Source organism: Lottia gigantea (assembly GCF_000327385.1).
Source record: "Lottia gigantea unplaced genomic scaffold LOTGIsca_4, whole genome shotgun sequence".
Taxonomy (NCBI): domain Eukaryota; kingdom Metazoa; phylum Mollusca; class Gastropoda; family Lottiidae; genus Lottia; species Lottia gigantea.
In genome coordinates this window covers 4,350,488-4,369,475 of record NW_008709379.1, presented here as the reverse complement: position 1 = coordinate 4,369,475, position 18,988 = coordinate 4,350,488, and the positions used below count along the sequence as shown (strand labels likewise).

At 34.9% G+C, this 18,988-nt stretch overlaps 1 protein-coding gene across 1 annotated transcript; it reads right to left on the bottom strand.

Moving 5' to 3' along the window:
• Nucleotides 1-1,680: 1,680 nt before the first annotated feature.
• LOTGIDRAFT_105464 (hypothetical protein) lies at nt 1,681-12,165 on the bottom strand (the record flags this gene model as incomplete). Its single annotated transcript, XM_009059824.1, has 23 exons — nt 1,681-1,805; nt 2,163-2,286; nt 2,464-2,570; nt 2,691-2,790; nt 3,070-3,168; nt 3,537-3,626; nt 4,377-4,491; nt 4,742-4,986; nt 5,159-5,240; nt 5,461-5,580; nt 5,992-6,200; nt 6,396-6,458; nt 6,665-6,790; nt 7,133-7,219; nt 7,380-7,460; nt 7,654-7,774; nt 8,014-8,093; nt 8,341-8,418; nt 8,687-8,796; nt 9,549-9,660; nt 9,838-9,920; nt 11,620-11,686; nt 12,040-12,165. 23 exons carry the CDS (start codon nt 12,163-12,165, stop codon nt 1,681-1,683), a joined length of 2,550 nt encoding a protein of 849 aa, XP_009058072.1.
• Nucleotides 12,166-18,988: the final 6,823 nt, after the last annotated feature.

Sequence of the window (18,988 nt, the reverse complement as noted above, 5' to 3'; positions counted from 1 at the left end):
GGGTCATATTCAAGTCTTGCCGTGCAATCTTAATAATTTGGCGTTTTGTGTCGAGACCGCCACTGGTCAAACGTGTCTTTCAGGAGAAATACGGCTAAGGAAATAGATATATCATTTTTAATACACGGAAACAATTATTTATCAACTGTTTGTGTATGCTAACCTAGACCGAAACATCTGTCTCTATTCCAGCCTCTGACAGCTATTGTGGTCAGCTGGTGTAGAGACAGAAAAAATAGGCCATGTTAAACGGGTTCATTCCGCATCTCCGCAGGTTCGGAGGTTTTAAACTTGTTTATATACCTCGGATCTGCAAAACCCAGGTACATTTGGAAAGATGAATATTTTTGTAGTTCAGTCATACCATCATTTTCTCCATACACCAGCTATGTCATGTCTCCGGTTCAGTGGCGGAGCCAAAGGGGGGGCAGAGGGGGCAGCCGCACCCCCCCCCCCCCCACCCCCCTCGCAGCCCCGAAAGCAAGTTTTTCGGGCAAAACAAAAATCTCACAACTATATTACAAATTCGGGCAATCTCAGATATTTCGCCCTCCCTCGGACATAAACCTGGCTCCGCCACTGCTCCGGTTCAATCAAATTATTTTTTGGCGAAACTAGCAGCGGCCATTTAAAACTCCGTGCGTAGTCAAACGTTTAAAGGTCACAGAGTCCAAAAAACAAAACGAAAGTTATGGTGATGCCCAACACTAATTTACAATCATCTTAAAGGTAATTCAATATTATGTTAGAGAAAACGTATCTAGGGAGGTGTGGAAAATCTTCATTTAACAGGGTCTGACTCAACTTCATTCTTTGAATATGACAACTTTATTTTCATAGTCTATTAAAAATTATATAAACGTCATTTATTGGCTCACAATATGAAATAGCAAGGTTATGCAAATGAATGCATCAAAACATACTGAATAAAAGTAAATGATTGCACAAAAATTAGTATTGCTTATTTTTCTATAATATGAATCATCATAAAGTGTCCCTCATCTGACCGGCTTGGAAGACATGATATATTTTTTTGATAATGAACACGTCTGTCACCGATTGTCAAATACAACGGATATTTAAGTTCTGTTTCATTTTGATTACAGTAAGAAGGATAAAAGAACATTGCACATTGAATGGAATGAAATATCAAATTGAGGTAAATAAGCATGGATTTTTGCTGGTTCAACTTTTAACGTTTCTTCACAAAATATATCGTCAACCAATCAAAATCTACTGGATCAGTTTTCATTGATCAAATATTACGTTCTTGTCGGTTAATTGAATTTATCTTTAATTGAGAAATTGCGAATCAGAAACTCAGCTCTAGTCAATTAAAATGACTTTGCGTTGTTAAAGACATAAGTTGGTTACATTGTATATAAAAACACTTCCTGCAAGCATTTTCATCTGATGACACACCGATAAAATATGTAATGTACACCTTTTATCAACGCAAAACCATTCTAAGACTATCAGAACTATTTTGATCCGATATCCAAATAAACATAACAATAATCGGTAAAATTCTGTGCCAAGATAGTTCATGTATATGTTGAAATTAACAAACAATCCTTGTGACATTAAAAGGGATGGTCATCACTCTCATTAAAATATTAATACTGTATATTAAGTTGTTAGTCGTGAGTATTAGTTTAACATAGTAATCGATAACTTCCGTTAAAACAGGAAGTACCTCTGTGCCAGGGATAACCTACTGGACGCTGGACACTCAAGAACTTCCGGTTTGACACTGCCATCGTCTTCATCATGGAGTAGTTGAACTTTATACGTTTGTGGATTAACTAAAAGAAATTATAATCGGAGATTTACACATAATCAGTATGGTAAGATGTATATTTTCTGAGCGCAACAAAGAAAAACTTGTTTCAAATGAAATGACCAGGAGTTTAAAAGTTAAATGTTTTATGCCAATGTTACTGATCGAGCTAATGAAGACTGGTAAAGTCACGAGATAAAGTTCTGTAACATAAGCCTACTTCCAACTGATCGGTGCACAGTCTGGTATCGACCAATATAATATGAAAATGCGCAACATAATGCGTAGATTAATCTTGCCAAAGACTTGTCATGCATGCTGGCTTATGATTGATTGTAATTAACTCTTTCTGGGAATAACCATTAAATTTTTAAAATATTACCTTCAATATTTGGACAATAATTATTCCTTATCATACTGGTCTTGTTGACAGTTCTACATGATTTCACAGCTACAATAGATTTACTTAAACCATAATCATGTACATAGCCAGTTTCTAACGACGCCTGAAAATATAACAGATTAAATTTCAAAAACTGTAAAATCTGTGTCACGCGACTCCATCTCTCATTTTCAGATATTTTTATCACTTAATCGTTCAACGTCCTCTCTTTGACTTCATATAGCTACTTTTCATACTAAGTTATGAGTAATATTTGATTAAGTAATCTGATAATCCTTACCTTTGAAACGAATACAACAGAATGAGCACCGACAGATTTTCCATACGCTCCGAACATTTTTCTTTGTTTAACTGGTTCTGGTGTAGGTATAGATGCGTTTGGCATTCCTGTAATTCACGACAGATTAAAATTAAATTGAAAGCATATCTCTACTATCATATATCTCCAGCATCATTTTTTGATATTTTATCAGCTTAATATGTCTCATATAGATAATATGTACTTACCCATTTGTGCCCATGCTATCTGTCCTCCTTTGATTATCATGTTTGGTTTGGCACCAAAAAATGCTGGGTTCCATAACACCAAATCTGCTAGTTTACCAACCTTAAAAAATGCATTGTAATGGCAAGAATAAACCGCGAGGTACTGTTCAAGTTTTCACTCATTACCGTATGTCTCTGTGTAACTGTTGTTTTTTCTCCTACTAAATCATAGAGATGCACATAGGTTACAAATCATGACGCACCAAAATTACCAATCTGCTAAAGGATGTTGCATCAAAAACCTTTCTAGGGTATTATATTTTGTCTACTGATGATTATTTCTGATCATTTATGATTTTGTTGCTGTTGGTTTTGGCCTGCTGATTTAAAAGGTACCTACCTCAACTGATCCAACGATGTGACTAAAACCATGAGCTAAAGCAGGGTTAATAGTGTATTTGGCTACGTATCGTTTAACACGTTCATTGTCATTTTCTCCCTGTTAAATACATATATACATACAAAATTACTGCTTATTTTATGTCGTCATATTAAAGGTTATTAAAGATGGTGAAATATGAATGGCTCAGATCAATCAGTGTCTTTTCGAATTTAATTGTTATTTATTCATTTTGCAACACATGATTATTGGTGTTACACTACATGAAAGTTTGTTGAAGTAGTTTTCCCTTGGATAGGCAATCCTTTCTCCAATGAACGGTTTTACACGCTACTCTTCTTCCACAATGATTATTTGTGTGACGTGAACATGTAAGATTTGGTGACCTATTATAAAACACCAAATTTGTTGAAATAGTCCAGTGGACTATATTCTCTTTAATGTAAGTAATATTCAGATATACTTACTGTTTCTTCCGGAAGTTGACCTCTAAATAACTTCATCTTATCAGCTGTTTGCCAATTGCGTGTTATAACTTCACCAATTCTACCCATGGCCTTGAAATATGAATAGATACTATTGCTAGAACTAACTGAAGCTCCAATTCATCTTCTTATAGAAAGATAAGTACATGTATAAGCTAATGACAAAACCATTATTGGAAACAATTATAACTGTTTCCCAAAAAGAAAGTTTTTAACGTAACAAATTTTCCATCCGCTCTATTCCTTTTGGTCTCTCTTTACTGTCAATTACGCACAAAAACTAATATATTGGTTTGATGCTGATTTATGGCAGATATATTGATGGCACTATAAAAATGTCTTAATGTTTAATAATAATAATAATAATACATTAACTTAGGCTTGCGGCAAGTCTCGCAAGCGAATACGCTCACTAGCAGCCTGATAAAGAGCTAAATGTGAACTGTAATTCTATATCGTAGCTTGTAGAGTGAGCACGAACCAAAAAAGTGAAAAAACGCGATAGCTCAAGAAAATCATCGGATCCTCACCAAATTCAATAGTGCACATCTTCATAATGATATTGACACACATACAAACAATCAAAAGAATCCTTGGAGAATTGTAGCCTGTAGAGTGGGCACGAGCAAAATAAGTGAAAAACACGAACGCGATATCGGAGTTTTATGTGATATCTCTAAAGAAAATCATCGGATCATCACCAAATTCAATAGTGCACATCTTCATAATGATATTGACACACATACAAAAGATCAAAAGAATCAATAGAGAATTGTAGTCTGTAGAGTGAGCACGAGCCAAAAAGTGAAAAAAAATGAATACCTGTGAATCAGAAGCCATCATACTTATTGCACCCATATCATGTAAAATATCTTCAGCTGCTATAGTTTCAGCTCTAATACGACTTTCGGCAAAGGCAACGTCTTCTTTCAGATTTCTAGAATTAGAAGAAATTGCCTTTCAAAGACATACTATGAACTTTAGAAGTCAGTTGATAGTGAGGGAAATAAGATGTTTTATAGAGTTTTAGACTTCAAAACTACCCTAAACTAAGTGCATCACGGTCAAATACCATTACCTCGACAATTGGCTGTTCGTGAATAACATTTATACTAAATCTCAAATTCTACCCAATACCTGAATATCATGTTTTATGACTATAAGTTGAAAATCACGGACATCCTTACTTGTTTAAATGGTGACACACCATCAACATATCTAAATGCTCGTCAATGGTGTTGGATGTATATGGTCTTGTTGGATTGGTAGAAGATGGTAACACATTCATTACACCACACACTTTAATTATATCTGGTGCATGTCCTCCTCCAGCACCTTCAGAATGGTAAGCATGGATAGTACGTCCTTGAAGAGATTCTATAGTCTGTTCTACACAAGATGACTCATTGAGGGTATCCGTATGCAACATTACCTAGGAAAGGATTAACATTATTATGTGTCTACATTAATCAGGCTTCAAGATTCCGCCAGTTTGTTTAAGTGTCTCTTCCACTGACAAAAGTCCTGTAATTGCAATAGTTCGCCTCAAATTTGTCCATTCAACACAAATTCACAGACCGTATAACCATCTTGGGAATGCTTACCTGAACATCATATTCCTCAGCCGTTCTTAAAGCCGTATCAATAGCTGATGGTGTAGAACCCCAATCTTCGTGTAATTTTAATCTGTATTAAGTAGTAATGAATAACTGAATAAGAAGATCTGCTTGAAAAAGTACTACGGACCAAGAACAGAAGCAGAATTAGTCAGTAACTGTGCAAAAGCATTCATAACAAAACGATTCTTTAAATTAGTATCTGAGACAGACGCTGGAAGGCACTGATCTTCACAAGAAGAAGAATGGTTATTATTATGCAATTCCAAAGAAGAAATTTTGAATCTTACCCTACAGCCCCAGCTAATATTTGATCTCTTAAATCTACAGCTTGATCTGGAGCTGATGTATTACCCTTACCAGTAAACCCAAAATTCATCGGGAAAGCATCAGTACTCTGTAACATTTGTCTGAAATGCATCATAATATATTTATCAATATTGGATAAATTATATTGCCAGAACGATGTTGTCGTGGGATGTGGGAGCATCGTGGACGTACCGCATTTCTGGGTTTATTTTCTTTAAAGGGACATTCCGCTTTTTCGTAGGTCGGAAATTTTTTGCTCAATCTTGTGAAACTATACACCAAAATCTAGAGAAATATGTCCCTTGACGTATCTAAACTGTTTCAAAACATTACGTAACAAGTTCGTTATGCTTTTAGAAGCTGTTAGAAAACTGCTGTACGGATTTAATTAAAATACACGCCTACTTAAAGAGAAATATGTCTCCTATGTATTCTAAAGGTTTCAACTAATTATCATCAATTATTAGCAATTAATACTCTTTGTCCATAATACAATGCCTACTTAAACTTACTTGATATGATTAGGTCCTGGTGTACATGTTGTAGCATTAGTACCGGTTGCAGGTCCCGTGCCTCCACCAAGCAATGTAGTTAAACCAGACGCGATTGCCTCCCGAATCAGTTGTGGACAAATAAAATGGACATGAGCATCAATACCTCCAGCTGTTAATATCAGACCTTCACCAGCTATAGCCTCTGTACCAGCACCGACAATCAGATTCTTAAAGGACAATAAGTTTTATTGATAAACTTGGATTACTTGAAATTTTCGATTAGGATTGTGGGAACATGGGTACAGATATGTCATTATCTTTCAAACAACTGTTTTCCTACTACTCAAGCTTATGCCATGAATCTTATTAACGTGATATTCATATCCATATTATTCGGAATGCACCATAGTAAAAATGCTCACCTTGTCAACGCCGTCCATAATGTCAGGATTTCCAGATTTACCAATTCCTACGATTTTACCATTCTGGAAACAAACATAGGATATAAATAATTCTCTTGCTCAGAGAATACCGTTGTTTATATACTTGTATGTGTTTTGTTTTGTCAGACAAGCCAGTGGTATTCCTCACAATTTCTACCTAATATCCATGAATCAGTTTACGTTTTCATAAGATTTCAGTATAAGTTAAGCAAATTGTAAGTAGTTAGGATAACTTTTCAAATGTTTACCTTAATTCCTACATCAGCTTTGATTATACCAGTCACAGCATCTACTATCAATGCATTGGATATTACAGTATCCAGTACCTCTAGACACGGTCTATTAGCCGCCTGTCCCATACCTTCACGCAATACCTAAATGGTTAAAACCAATATAATGATACAATAAAAATGCGAAGAACATTCGTTTCATAATAAAATTGCAAAATATATCCTGTCCTGACGTATAAAGGGTATCTTCTATTTCTCAATGTTATACCTGGAAATGAAAGGTGTAGACTTTGGGTCAATTATTAGATCCACGTGAAACAAAGGCCCTCCAGTACGACCATTTTAGATATTTCTTTTATTTGTCTTTGGATGTATTTTGGTGACAGCCCGGATATATACTGAATTTGGGGCTCAGAGACTCCTAGTGCTCTGCCTTCTACGTCAATGTGTGTACATCTACTTCAGGTTGCTTCGCAATTTACTTACCTTCCCACCACCAAATGTTAATTCTTCACCATACACTGTATGGTCTTTCTCTACTTCAATTATCAAACTGGTGTCTCCTAGACGCACCTGACAAATATAAAAGTCGCTTTTCATAATCTTTCCATGGCCAAGAAACCAAGACATGTATTGCGGTACAACTATTGTCTTTTGCGTTCAATGCTTAAAACTCTCATCGTAAGTAGCTACTATTATTATAAACATGAATAATTCATCAAAAAGTAATTACCTTATCACCTGTGGTGGGACCATATGTATGAGCATAAATAGTTCTTGAAATGGTGGCTGGTTTAGTGGCAAGAACTTCAGACTAAAGGATGCAAAGTAAATTTATCATAATACTGTACTATTACAGCAGAAATTTGGCTTTAACATCGAAATGTTTCTTCACCAAGAATCATACTAGACGTATATTTAACTAAAGTAGATTTGATATCAAAAATAAGAAAAATGTAAATTTACAGTTTGTACAAATTCCCAAAAGCTCCTATTAATCTGATAACGAACCAATCCAATACCTGATCCTTGTGACCAAACTCCTTCTGTGCTATTTTATTCATTATTGGTACAACACGTTCTTCCTTCACTGGTCCATCGCACAGACTATTTCCTCCTCTTATTATTCTGTTAATAGATGAAAGATAATAGACCAAATATCGTTTGGACTTTACAGTATGGCCTCATATCACACTTGTTCATGCATCACTTCCAACATGCACTCAGGCAAGCACGATATCACTTTTCTAGTAATTCATGGATACAGACCAAAGCTTTCACTAGGATATGTGTTGGTTGAAGGTATGATATTAATGGCCTACGTTCGTGTGTATTGATTGCTTCCTGAAGTCCAACTGATGACTTACCTGTTACCCGCTATGGACGTTAGACATACAGTTTTGGTATCACCAGGTTCAAATCTCACAGCGGTTCCAGCCGGAATATTCTGTAAAAAATCAAAGTATATCTCTTTGGAGGTCATCGTCGCCTTAATCAGTTATATCCTTCTTCAATAATGTGCTGAGCTTATACTTCACGACATGCATATGTAGTATTTGATTAAACATCAAAAGCAAACAAACTCTTAATACAGACAATATCAATAATGTTGAAAACGAAACTATAAACTGGTATTTTCAAGATACTTAATCAGAATCAGCTTATACTTTAAAACATATATCTAGATCACTTACCAATCTCATTCCATATGATTGTCTTCTATCAAAAGTTAAATATTTATTGACTTCTATAAAATGATAGTGAGATCCCACCTAAATTAAACAGACGATAAAGCCAATTAATACACAAAATCTGGAAACGACTTCAAAAATAGATTGCGAAGAAATTGAAGTTGAAAACATATTTTTCATACCTTTTTTGTGAAAGGTATAACTAAAAACTGTAGGATTTAGAGCATTAATATTGAGGCAATATATGCAAATATCAACATTTTTTGTGATATAAAACTAACGTGTCATTTTTAAAAAATATTCTCACCAGCTATCTTTAAATCATCTAGAGCTTTTCTGATGTACTTACCTGAATTGGTCTATCACAAACACTGGTAACTCTCAGAGATTTGAGTTGTCTACCTTTATTTATAGTTATCTCCCCTTTTTGCGGCATGATTTCACCAGGAATGATTAAAACTGGTGCATCAATAGATTCACTGGTATCTCGAGCTTCGATCTCATACCTGTTTTTGATTTTCTGGGCAGCTTTAACAACCTGTTGAAATATGAGCCTATTAGATTTGCCTGTTGGCACCTTATAATAATTGGCTAAATTTACGACGAACCAGATGTTTCACTGTCACAGTTGGTTTAAAGTGTAAGTTCAGATAAACCTGTTGGTTTTCTCGGTTTGTTGTTCATTTATAAATTTGTTTCATAAACACAGCGTCAATGGGTGATTTCAAAGTTGGTGTTAACACCAGGTGTTTACACTAAACCCAACACTAACACCAGTTTCTACACCAACTTTGTAATCAATCAGCGATGTTGGTGTTAACGCCTGGTGTTGGTGTAACCTATTTCAAAGTTGGTGTTGGTGTTGACACCGACAGCGACACCAACACTAACACCCATTTCCACACCAACTTTGTAATCAAGCTGCGGTGTTGGTGTTAACACGTGGTGTTGGTGTAACCCCATTTCAAAGTTGGTGTTAAGTGTCAACATGCCACCATCTTAACACGGGGTGTTGGCACTACGAACTAAAGGTATGTTTTAGAAAAAGGTTAGATGTATATATCACTTGAAATGTGAATTGAGGAAACGTGCGGATTGAGTGCTGAGTGTGTCGGATTGATTACAAAGACCGATTAGTCGTAAGTCTTAATCAGTTTACGAAGGGCAAAAACCTTGGTTGATGACATTGCCACAATACCTTAGAATCGGACATACCTTAGAATCTGGACTAAATACGTTTAAATCAGGTATTGGTAGGAAGCTACCATAGAAAGCTAAATCCATATCACCGTCATCGGCACAAATTGGTGCATGAACAGTCACCTGAAATAAATTTATTTGTTCTTATTTATCTATATGTGAGTGTGCTGATGACGTCTCATGTTTCTGATTATACGGAAAATAACCCCTGTACCACGCCAATATCTGCTAGTTCGTTGAACAAAATGACTTGAAATAGGTGACGTTGAAACTATCTGACTAGTGCTATAGAGATCCTACCAATTTTGTGCCATCAGGAAAAGTAGCTTCAACCTGGATCTCATTCAACATGTCACCAACACCAGGCATTATCTGGTTACGACCTGAAGTCAAAATATCATACACAAATATCGGGTCAATATCTCGGATTATCCTCTGGAAAATTAGTTTTTTCAAACCAATGCAGTATATTTTGTTTTGAGGTAGAATAATAGCTATCAAACTAAGACTGTTATTGTTCATTGCTACTTTGACTCAAATAAAAGTGGGCTGTTCGTATGAATGTTTTGTATCGTGGGTAGATATTCACGGATAACCTCGAAACAAGTTAGATAAATTAGCACGTGTAGAGTAAATGACCTACTTTTAAAACTATATCTTAAGTGATTTCAAGTGAACTGTTATTTTATAAGACAAAATGTGTTTAAGAAAATTAAAGAAATTCTCATCTGGGTTTTTGGTGCTGTACGTTTTATTCATGATTTATGTGGTGAATAATCTCAGTCGATTTATAAACATGGAAGCCTCACAGAATCTCGATATCGACGAAGCGGAGAAGATATCAGACCACAGCAAAATAACAGCAGTGTTGACGTTTCCTTACTTGCACCAGCTTTCCTCGTCACAAACTGACTATAATGAATATAGCTCTCCACAAAAGGATCAGCGAATGGATGAATATGTTTCAAGCTTGCAATCCACTTTATTACACGATAAAATCAAGTCTGTTCATGTGCTGTATGATAGTGAACTTTTACCCGAATTCATCAAAGCGCGAATTTTTCAGAATGGTGAAAAACTGAAATTCCTGCAGACTGACCAACCAAGAAAAGCAATAAGTATATTTGAACACGCGTTTGATGAGTTAAATGGAGAGTTAGTGATGATAATTCAAGCAGACACGTATCCCGGGGATGGATTTGATCTGATACAAAAGAAGGTCTTGCTCCAACATCGTCTTATGTATGCCCTCTCAAGAAATGGACGGTTGGAAGATTCTTGCGACTTGACTGGTGAATTTTGTGAAATCAAGCCATATGTCGGATCGCATGATGCCTACATATTTGTTCCAATTGGTAAATTAAGTAACCAAGTCAAGAACGTATTGGACTCGAAAACCTCAGATTGGGGCATAGATAAACTAATTGTTTGGGTGTTCAAGAACATGCTGAAATATCGCGTGCTGAATCCATGCTACGTGATTCATATCTATCACAGGCATTGTTCATTTATTAGAAATACACAGCGTGGATTCGCAAACGATGACAACACTACGGGTTGGGCCTATCCAACCGACAAATTAATGTAAAATCATTTCCATGGGTTTTTGCTTAATTCCTGTATATAAAAAAGTAAGGTCAAGGTCCATTTTGCCGCTGGTAGAATCTGAGATCAAACAGATTTTCAGCTAAGTTTTAACGGCATCCGAGTTAACGTGATGAATTGCTGGATTTAGTTGTTCCGGACGCACCAACCACTGACAAATTGAGGTTTTCCGTCTGGTTCCAATAGTTCCTCATGTTCTATCATCTTGCAAAAATGGACCTGGTTGCGAATTCCTTAAGTTTTGTGCTCAAATATGTCAGTTATATATTTTGTAGAAAACAAATTAACGAATAAAAGCTGTGTTTATCCATTGATTGTCTTTTTTATTGTTACCTAACATAGTGTGTATTTCTAATGTTACCTAACAAGTAACCAGGGACGTTGGCCAAATTTCAGGGAAGGACTTTAGTCCAATACCGTCTCTAGTTTGTATAGTCATAGGGAAACTGGGCTATTATAATATAGTCTATAACTTACCAAGCATTCTTCTCCCTAGATCCATTAATTCAGACACCGAAAGACCATCTCTTGCTAGCTCTTGCAGCTAGAATGAAATGAAATGAAAAACAATATCCAACAGCATATTTATACAATCAAATAACATGATAAATACATTCAGTCATCCGGACTAGAATCAAATAACTTTTTTGGTTTGTGAATATATTTTTCATAACCACAAGCATTCAAAACATTCGCTTCGCACAATGGTAGTTCTCTGTGATAAAAATGTCCCAAAAGTTAACTTATCTTGAATCTTCAAGATATGTCAATTCGCATAGAACGAATCTGCAATGAAAAGAATCTTTCTCGTTCTCTGAAATTTTATGTACAATCAAGTTTGGAATGGGGGTTAAATTCCAGAGATAAAAAATGAAATTGAAACAATTATCTACTTACTTGTAAAGCAATCAGAGCGACAGTTTCAGGGTGATTTAACCTGACACCCCGTGCAAGACGTCTCTGGGCCACACTACCAGCCTGATAAACAAGGAGGCCTTCCTGTTCTCGTGGTGATAATTTCATTTTATTTCTTTAGTACCTTCAGCTGTAAGAACATTATCTGATGATACGCTGTGTTGTAAGAGTTTTCTGAAACACCAGATTAAACTGCGAAAAGAGTATTGAAATTTCATTGTTATTTTCAGACCCAGGACGTCTTAACCCAGACAGTAGAACTCAGAATTATGATAACATAAGATATATCAGCTAAATTAAATAACATAATTAACAAGATACTTCATGTACTATTAATTTTTTTAAACATTGTAAAATCATTCTAGATATTGACACTAATTCAAATATGCAAAATAATCCTTACTTTATAAACTTCAGTTGTAAAATAAAACTAGTTTTAGACAAATCATACAACTATTTATTTCAAAATATAACAAGTAAGTTGATACTTCCACATTAAATTCAGCCCTTTTTTTTCAGTGGCGTTTCTGTGAATCACTAATTGTCAAGGGGCCATAAAATTGTCAAGGGGGCTCCTTTATAAGAAATTTGAAAGAAGGACCAAAAAGAGAGCAAAGTTAGGTCAGCCTTTCTGTGTGTTTTATACCTGCCCTGTCTTCTGTCATTTCCCCAAGAGAATCGCCAACTTTCAGCATTACTCAGGGATGTAGTATTTTGGACATTTTCTTGAAAAATGTGGTTTTATTTCACTATTTCTGTTCTCCAACTTAAAGTAATAATTAGGTGAGAGGGATTTGACAATAACTTCTGTTGATGTTCAAGAGGACGATTTCTACACCGTTAAAACTGTCCGAAAGAATTTCCTTACATAAATCTGCACAGGGCCTACATATTACATTGTGTGTGAAGTTGAGTTTCAATATTTAATTAGATAAGAAAACTTCCCAAAACCTGAATCAGGACAAAACTATCCAGTATGGCACCAGTATGGCACCATATGTTTGAGTGTTAAACCTGGCGAAATGGGCTAATGGCCCCGCCTGAGTTAGGCTATGAACTTTCAGTCATCATACTAGAATAGCAAATAACAATAAGGAGGTCACATATTAACACATAAATTATGTCTTCGTGATCTCATTGTGTTCAGTGGTGATATATTAACATATACGTGACCTTATTGTGTTCAGTGGTGAAATATTAACCTATACGCAACCTCATTGTGTTCAGTGGTGACATATTAACATATACGTGATCTCATTGTGTTTAGTGGTGATATATTACCGTATACGCGACCTCATCGTGTTCATTCGTTACATATTAACATATACATGACCTCATTGTGTTCATTCGTTACATATTAACATATACCTGACCTCACTGTGTTCATTCGTTACATATTAACATATACATGACCTCATTGTGTTCATTCGTTACATATTAACATATACCTGACCTGATTGTGTTCAGTGGTGACATAATAAAAAATATGCGACCTCATTGTGTTCAGTGGAGACAGATTATCATAAAGGTGTACGTGACCTCATTGTGTTCAGGGGTGACATATTAATATATACGTGTACGTGACCTGATTGTGTTCAGTGGCGACATATTAATATATACGTGTACGTGACCTCATTGTGTTCAGTGGCGACATATTAATATATACGTGTACGTGACCTCATTGTGTTCAGTGGCGACATATTAATATATACGTGTACGTGACCTCATTGTGTTCAGTGGCGACATATTAATACATACGTGTACGTGACCTCATTGTGTTCAGGGGTGACATATTAATATATACGTGTACGTGACCTCATTTTGTTCAGGGGTGACATATTAATATATACGTGTACGTGACCTCATTGTGTTCAGGGGTGACATTCATTTGTGAAATTGATTTTATATTCAGTTTGAAAAAGATTGTACAGACTTTGTATGTGTATTTTGTACCCATCGATTTGACCATTCAAATTTTCAGTCTGTGCATACGTCTGTGGTGCTAGCAATTACAGTTTAGAAGTTTAACAGATAAGCATTAATTTGAACTGTTAGCAACATTTTTCAGAATTGAAATCCGGTGGAAGATTAAACTGTTGTCAGTTCCCGGACGTCGATTCTGAAGATACGTGCAATTTTGAAAAGTGATACAGAATGATGAAATTAAGTTTCTACAATATGTATTTTCTTTAATTCTTATCTTTATATGTTTCAGCTCCATGTAAGCATAACGTTTTACTAAAAATTCTACAATTTTAATTTAAGTACGTTCCTCAATATCTTGTTGATCATGGTATTATCATGGAATTGTTTTTGTCTAATCTTTTCTCATGCCGATTATTGTGATAACGTTAATTTCGTTTTCCTAATTAATAGAATACAATTATCAAATGTAGAATGTTAATTTGCTTCAAATAATTTTATGACTCGTAGAACAATTTTGAATGGTAAATATCGGATATGATCGTGAAGAATCTAAGTGTATGCTGGTTGAGATTTGCCCAAAATATCGGAAACCATTTTTTAAGCATGTTTTAGGTCATGTTCAAGTATGATGCTATGACCTAACATTATGATGATGGAGCATTTTGCTTTGTCTCATACAGCCTACTAGAAATTAGAATAGTATGTAGATGACAATTCTGTTGAAATGAAATTTGTTACAGAATGTGAAGCAACCGAGATATGGCGTCTAAAGATAGAAATAAACGAACAAATACTTACGTGTATTTCCTAGTTTGATATATCGTAAACTTTACAACCTTTTCACTTTAAACTGACACGCTTCACGACAGTCCAGGTTCTTTTATACATTGAAGGTCCACTGCTTTAATCAGAATAGTCGCATTGGGTGTCCACTCAAATGTGAAATATGCTTTATATGGTTCACTGCAATATAGTCGCACTGCTTTCCCAATTCAGACGGATTAAAATACCATTGTTAACTTGACCTTGTTGGTTACGGTCGTAAATTATTTTACCTGAAAAAATCAAATAGTAGACTGACACACCTGTGACACTGTCATTTAAAGGTTATAGTGAAAGGTAGAGTTATATTATTCATTTAATCATTTTGTATTTTATGTATATCATTCATTTTGTGAGTTGGACATGTAACATAATTCTCGTAATATCGAATATTCGTCAGTTAATCAAGCATACTCTGAATTTTGTTAACATTAATCTGTAAAATAAACTTGACTGAAAGGAAATATCCACTCACGACCTTTCGCGATTGTGGTATATTAAATTTTACCGATTGGTTTTCTGAGAGCTTGAAAATCAGCTTCACAATATCTACCTACAGCCTCTACTATTAAAAGTGTGACAGCATGAAATTGAAAACTATAAGTACATATACATAAATATATGGTAATTTATAATATTCAGCATCAAATGAAAATGACTCCAGGTGAAGCTCTGAAGTACGTACAAATTATGTAATTAATATACTATATAAGGTACGCTATTCACATTTAATATTTGAAGAGTGCACAGGAGAAATGATCAAAGTCACATTTCGGAAAAATTCTAGTTGCAAATCTCAAGTTGGAGTAGTTAAAACGATTTGTGTCCTGTTTGGGAGCCATGGAAGAAACAGAAGTCATTAGACCCTTATGACTGACTTGCAGCTGAAACCAACTGGTTAATCAGATTTTTTCAGCTAACCAGTTTCTAACTATATGGATATAGATAACAAAAAAAAAGTGGTTTTTGTTATTAATTTATTTATTGCCAAATGTTAAACTCACTATTAAAAGGAGTCACAAATGTTCATCAAAATGTAATAGTTTTGAATTATCATACATGAAAGTCTATAACTTAACTAGGCTTATGTGATGATAACAAAGTGATGAATATCGACTGACTTAAATCGGTAAGGCAGATTCTGGCTGAAAACAATCGGCGTAATTAAGGCGTCCCAAGGGTCATGTCCAGGTTAAAAAACGATCAATATCTCAAGCTTTCCAGTTAGAATGATCAGTGTCCGGACACGAGTTCTAAATTGATCAGTGATCAGTAATGGTTGCTTCCTATAAACATTAATACAGTATTTGGGCTGTATATATATATATTTCTTTACTTTAGTAAAATCATCCCATTTGCATGTCATCGAATGCAATGACTAAATGTTCATTTCAATATCTGATCAATCGAAAACTTCTTAGATTCAATGTCCATTTAAAACAAGCTTAGCTCTGATTGAAAATTTGTACACAGGATTTAACAACAATTAATGAAAATTAAAAAACGCCAATAGCAATGTTTCTGAAACTGATAGATATGATCCATAAACTGAATGTTGGTTGATCAATGACATGGATCTTGGTAAGGCTGGGCGATATTGGTCAAAAAACGCGATATTGTAGCTGATAATATCGCGATTGTTGTAGCTGTAGCTGTACTGCGCTCTTGGACTTTGATTTGGCCTTGGGTCCCGTTCTAACTTTTGAGTATTCAACGGGTTGCTTCTTTTTCGGGTGCGAAAATAAGTTTGTTTGCAAAAGATTGTCTCTTGTCATCTTCTTTATATCCAAAATAGGCCCATAAATCACTAGTGCCATGTTTTTGCTTTTACCCTAGTAACAAAGGTGTGGAAATAACTAATTGATTTGTTTTTCAATAGAACTAGATCTTATCAATTTTCATTTTAGTTAAAAAATATGCTAGCCGGGTATATTTCTTTCATTGTTACCGAATAATTCGATTTATTTTAAATAATCCATCGAACAGGAATTATTTTTGTTTTAGAACGGCACTGGGTTTTTTATATTAATATAATATGTCATAGGGCTTGCTGATTCGATGCCATCACGGTTAACGGATTCACGGGTCATCAGGTCACAGCATGATATAAAATTTCACATACGAAATATGTCCTAACAAAGCTTGAGACTCTTTTGTCATATATATATTATATTTGGTATAGTGTGTGGAATGGAAAATACAATTTCAATTACAGTACAGATCAATATACAAAGTTAATCGTGTTGGTGCATATACAGAGTAGAATTATCTCTAATTAGTTTTAACTAGTGTATTTAATGTTTAAAATATTTCGCCCTTAAAACAGTGTTTTTGTGATTATTTAAACTAATTTTGGTTGATTTGTCTAAAATTTCGAGATGAGCAGATTCAAAACAATCAATGTTTTCAAAATATTTACATGAAGAAACGGTCCAAGGTCAATAATTTTTAATTGCTAATTACACATCTAAAAAAAAGTATTTCAATTTTGAAAATTTGTGACTGGTAAAATATAAGAATAAAATAAGAGAAAATAATATGTATCGTCTTCCAACATTATCTAAACAAAATATTTGCTAGACTTCCAAACATAATAAATGAATTTTTCTCGAAATCAGAAAAATGTGCCCTCGATTGTTTTGCCCACGTGACAATATATTGACATAGTTCCGGTAAAAAAAATGGCCATTCATTACTGTGATATGTTGCAGAGCGCTAGCGCAACTTTCACGGAGGACGTTTGCTTCATTTATTCTCTATTATTTGTAAGTGTGCGTGAAAAAAGTATTATTATTCGAATCTGAACTCAATTCTCTTTAAATCAGTCAATGAGCTGTGTTCATCACATTTATTATTAGTTTATGTTGGTGAGAAAACTAAGTCGCAAACTTTAAGTGAAGTGTGCTTGACTTTTACCCTTATGTAAACTTGTGATTGTGTTATAACCTTCAATTAGGGTGTATATTATTACCTGTAACCTTCAACTACTTTTTAAAAGTCTGTCATGCGTCTCGAGGTGAATATGGCATGGTAAATAGTCGTAAAGACGAGAAAATATTTCAAGGTCTCTGTAGGCTTATCTACAAGCTTTTTAATTTTTTACAAAGCCACTGTAAATGAATCAATCTCTGCTTAACTGAAGAAGGTTTTGTTGTGGTTTAATTCTTACTTGCTGGGGCCCAGACCAGACTCCAACGGGGTCAAATCAAATATGCACTTCACGCACAGAAAACATATCCAACTTCAGACCATCAATGTAAACACCTTGTTATGTTTATTTATTACAAACTAGAGATTGATCGGCAAGGAGTGAAAATTATGAAAATTTTCTACGCCATTTTCTTGAAAGCTGCCAACAATTCGATTGGCTGTTAAATTGTCATGATCCAGGTCATGAACTTTCAAAGCGATTGTCATCCAGTAACTTGATGTGTTAGACACTGTGACCCTGTACGTTAGTCTACATAAAATCCATTTCATTGAATGTACATAGGGTAGTTTCGTGGTCTCTCTTTCATCGTGACTAGATGGGATCATATACCAAAATATGAGTCGAAAGTTGCAAAAAAGCATTAGGCATTCAAAGATGAAACATGACCTGTCCAGATCAATTACCAGAAAGCATAATATTCTAAATGTTGATTTAATATATAAAATAAACTTGACTGAAAGGAAAAATCGAATCACGATTTCGATATTGGCCCGTATGCAGCAAATGAAATTAAGCCTAATATTATTCTATTCTGCCCGTCATAGCATTATCTTAAATCTATTTAAGCATTTACTAATTTAATCGGTAGGTTCGTTTTGCCGCATTGCCCAACTTGCCGCATCGTACCAAACTGCACAAAAACGACTTGTAAAACGAAACTAAAGGTTTCTGATAAAATCCGGAATGGCCATTTGTTTCACATACGAAATATTTTACTATGGTGTCCCGCATCGATTTTTATACGCCCACATCTCTCTATGTGGACGTATATTGTCGGCACCCCTGTCCGTCCGTCTGTCCGTCCGTCAACATTTGCTTGTAAACGCTCAAAAAACTAGAATTTTTGATGGAATCAAATGAAATTCGTTATGTGTATACATATTCATACAACGAAGATCAAGTTCGAATTTGAGCTATTTTCGACCGTTAGAAGCAGAGTTATTGCCCTTTCCTCAAAATCTTGAATATTTG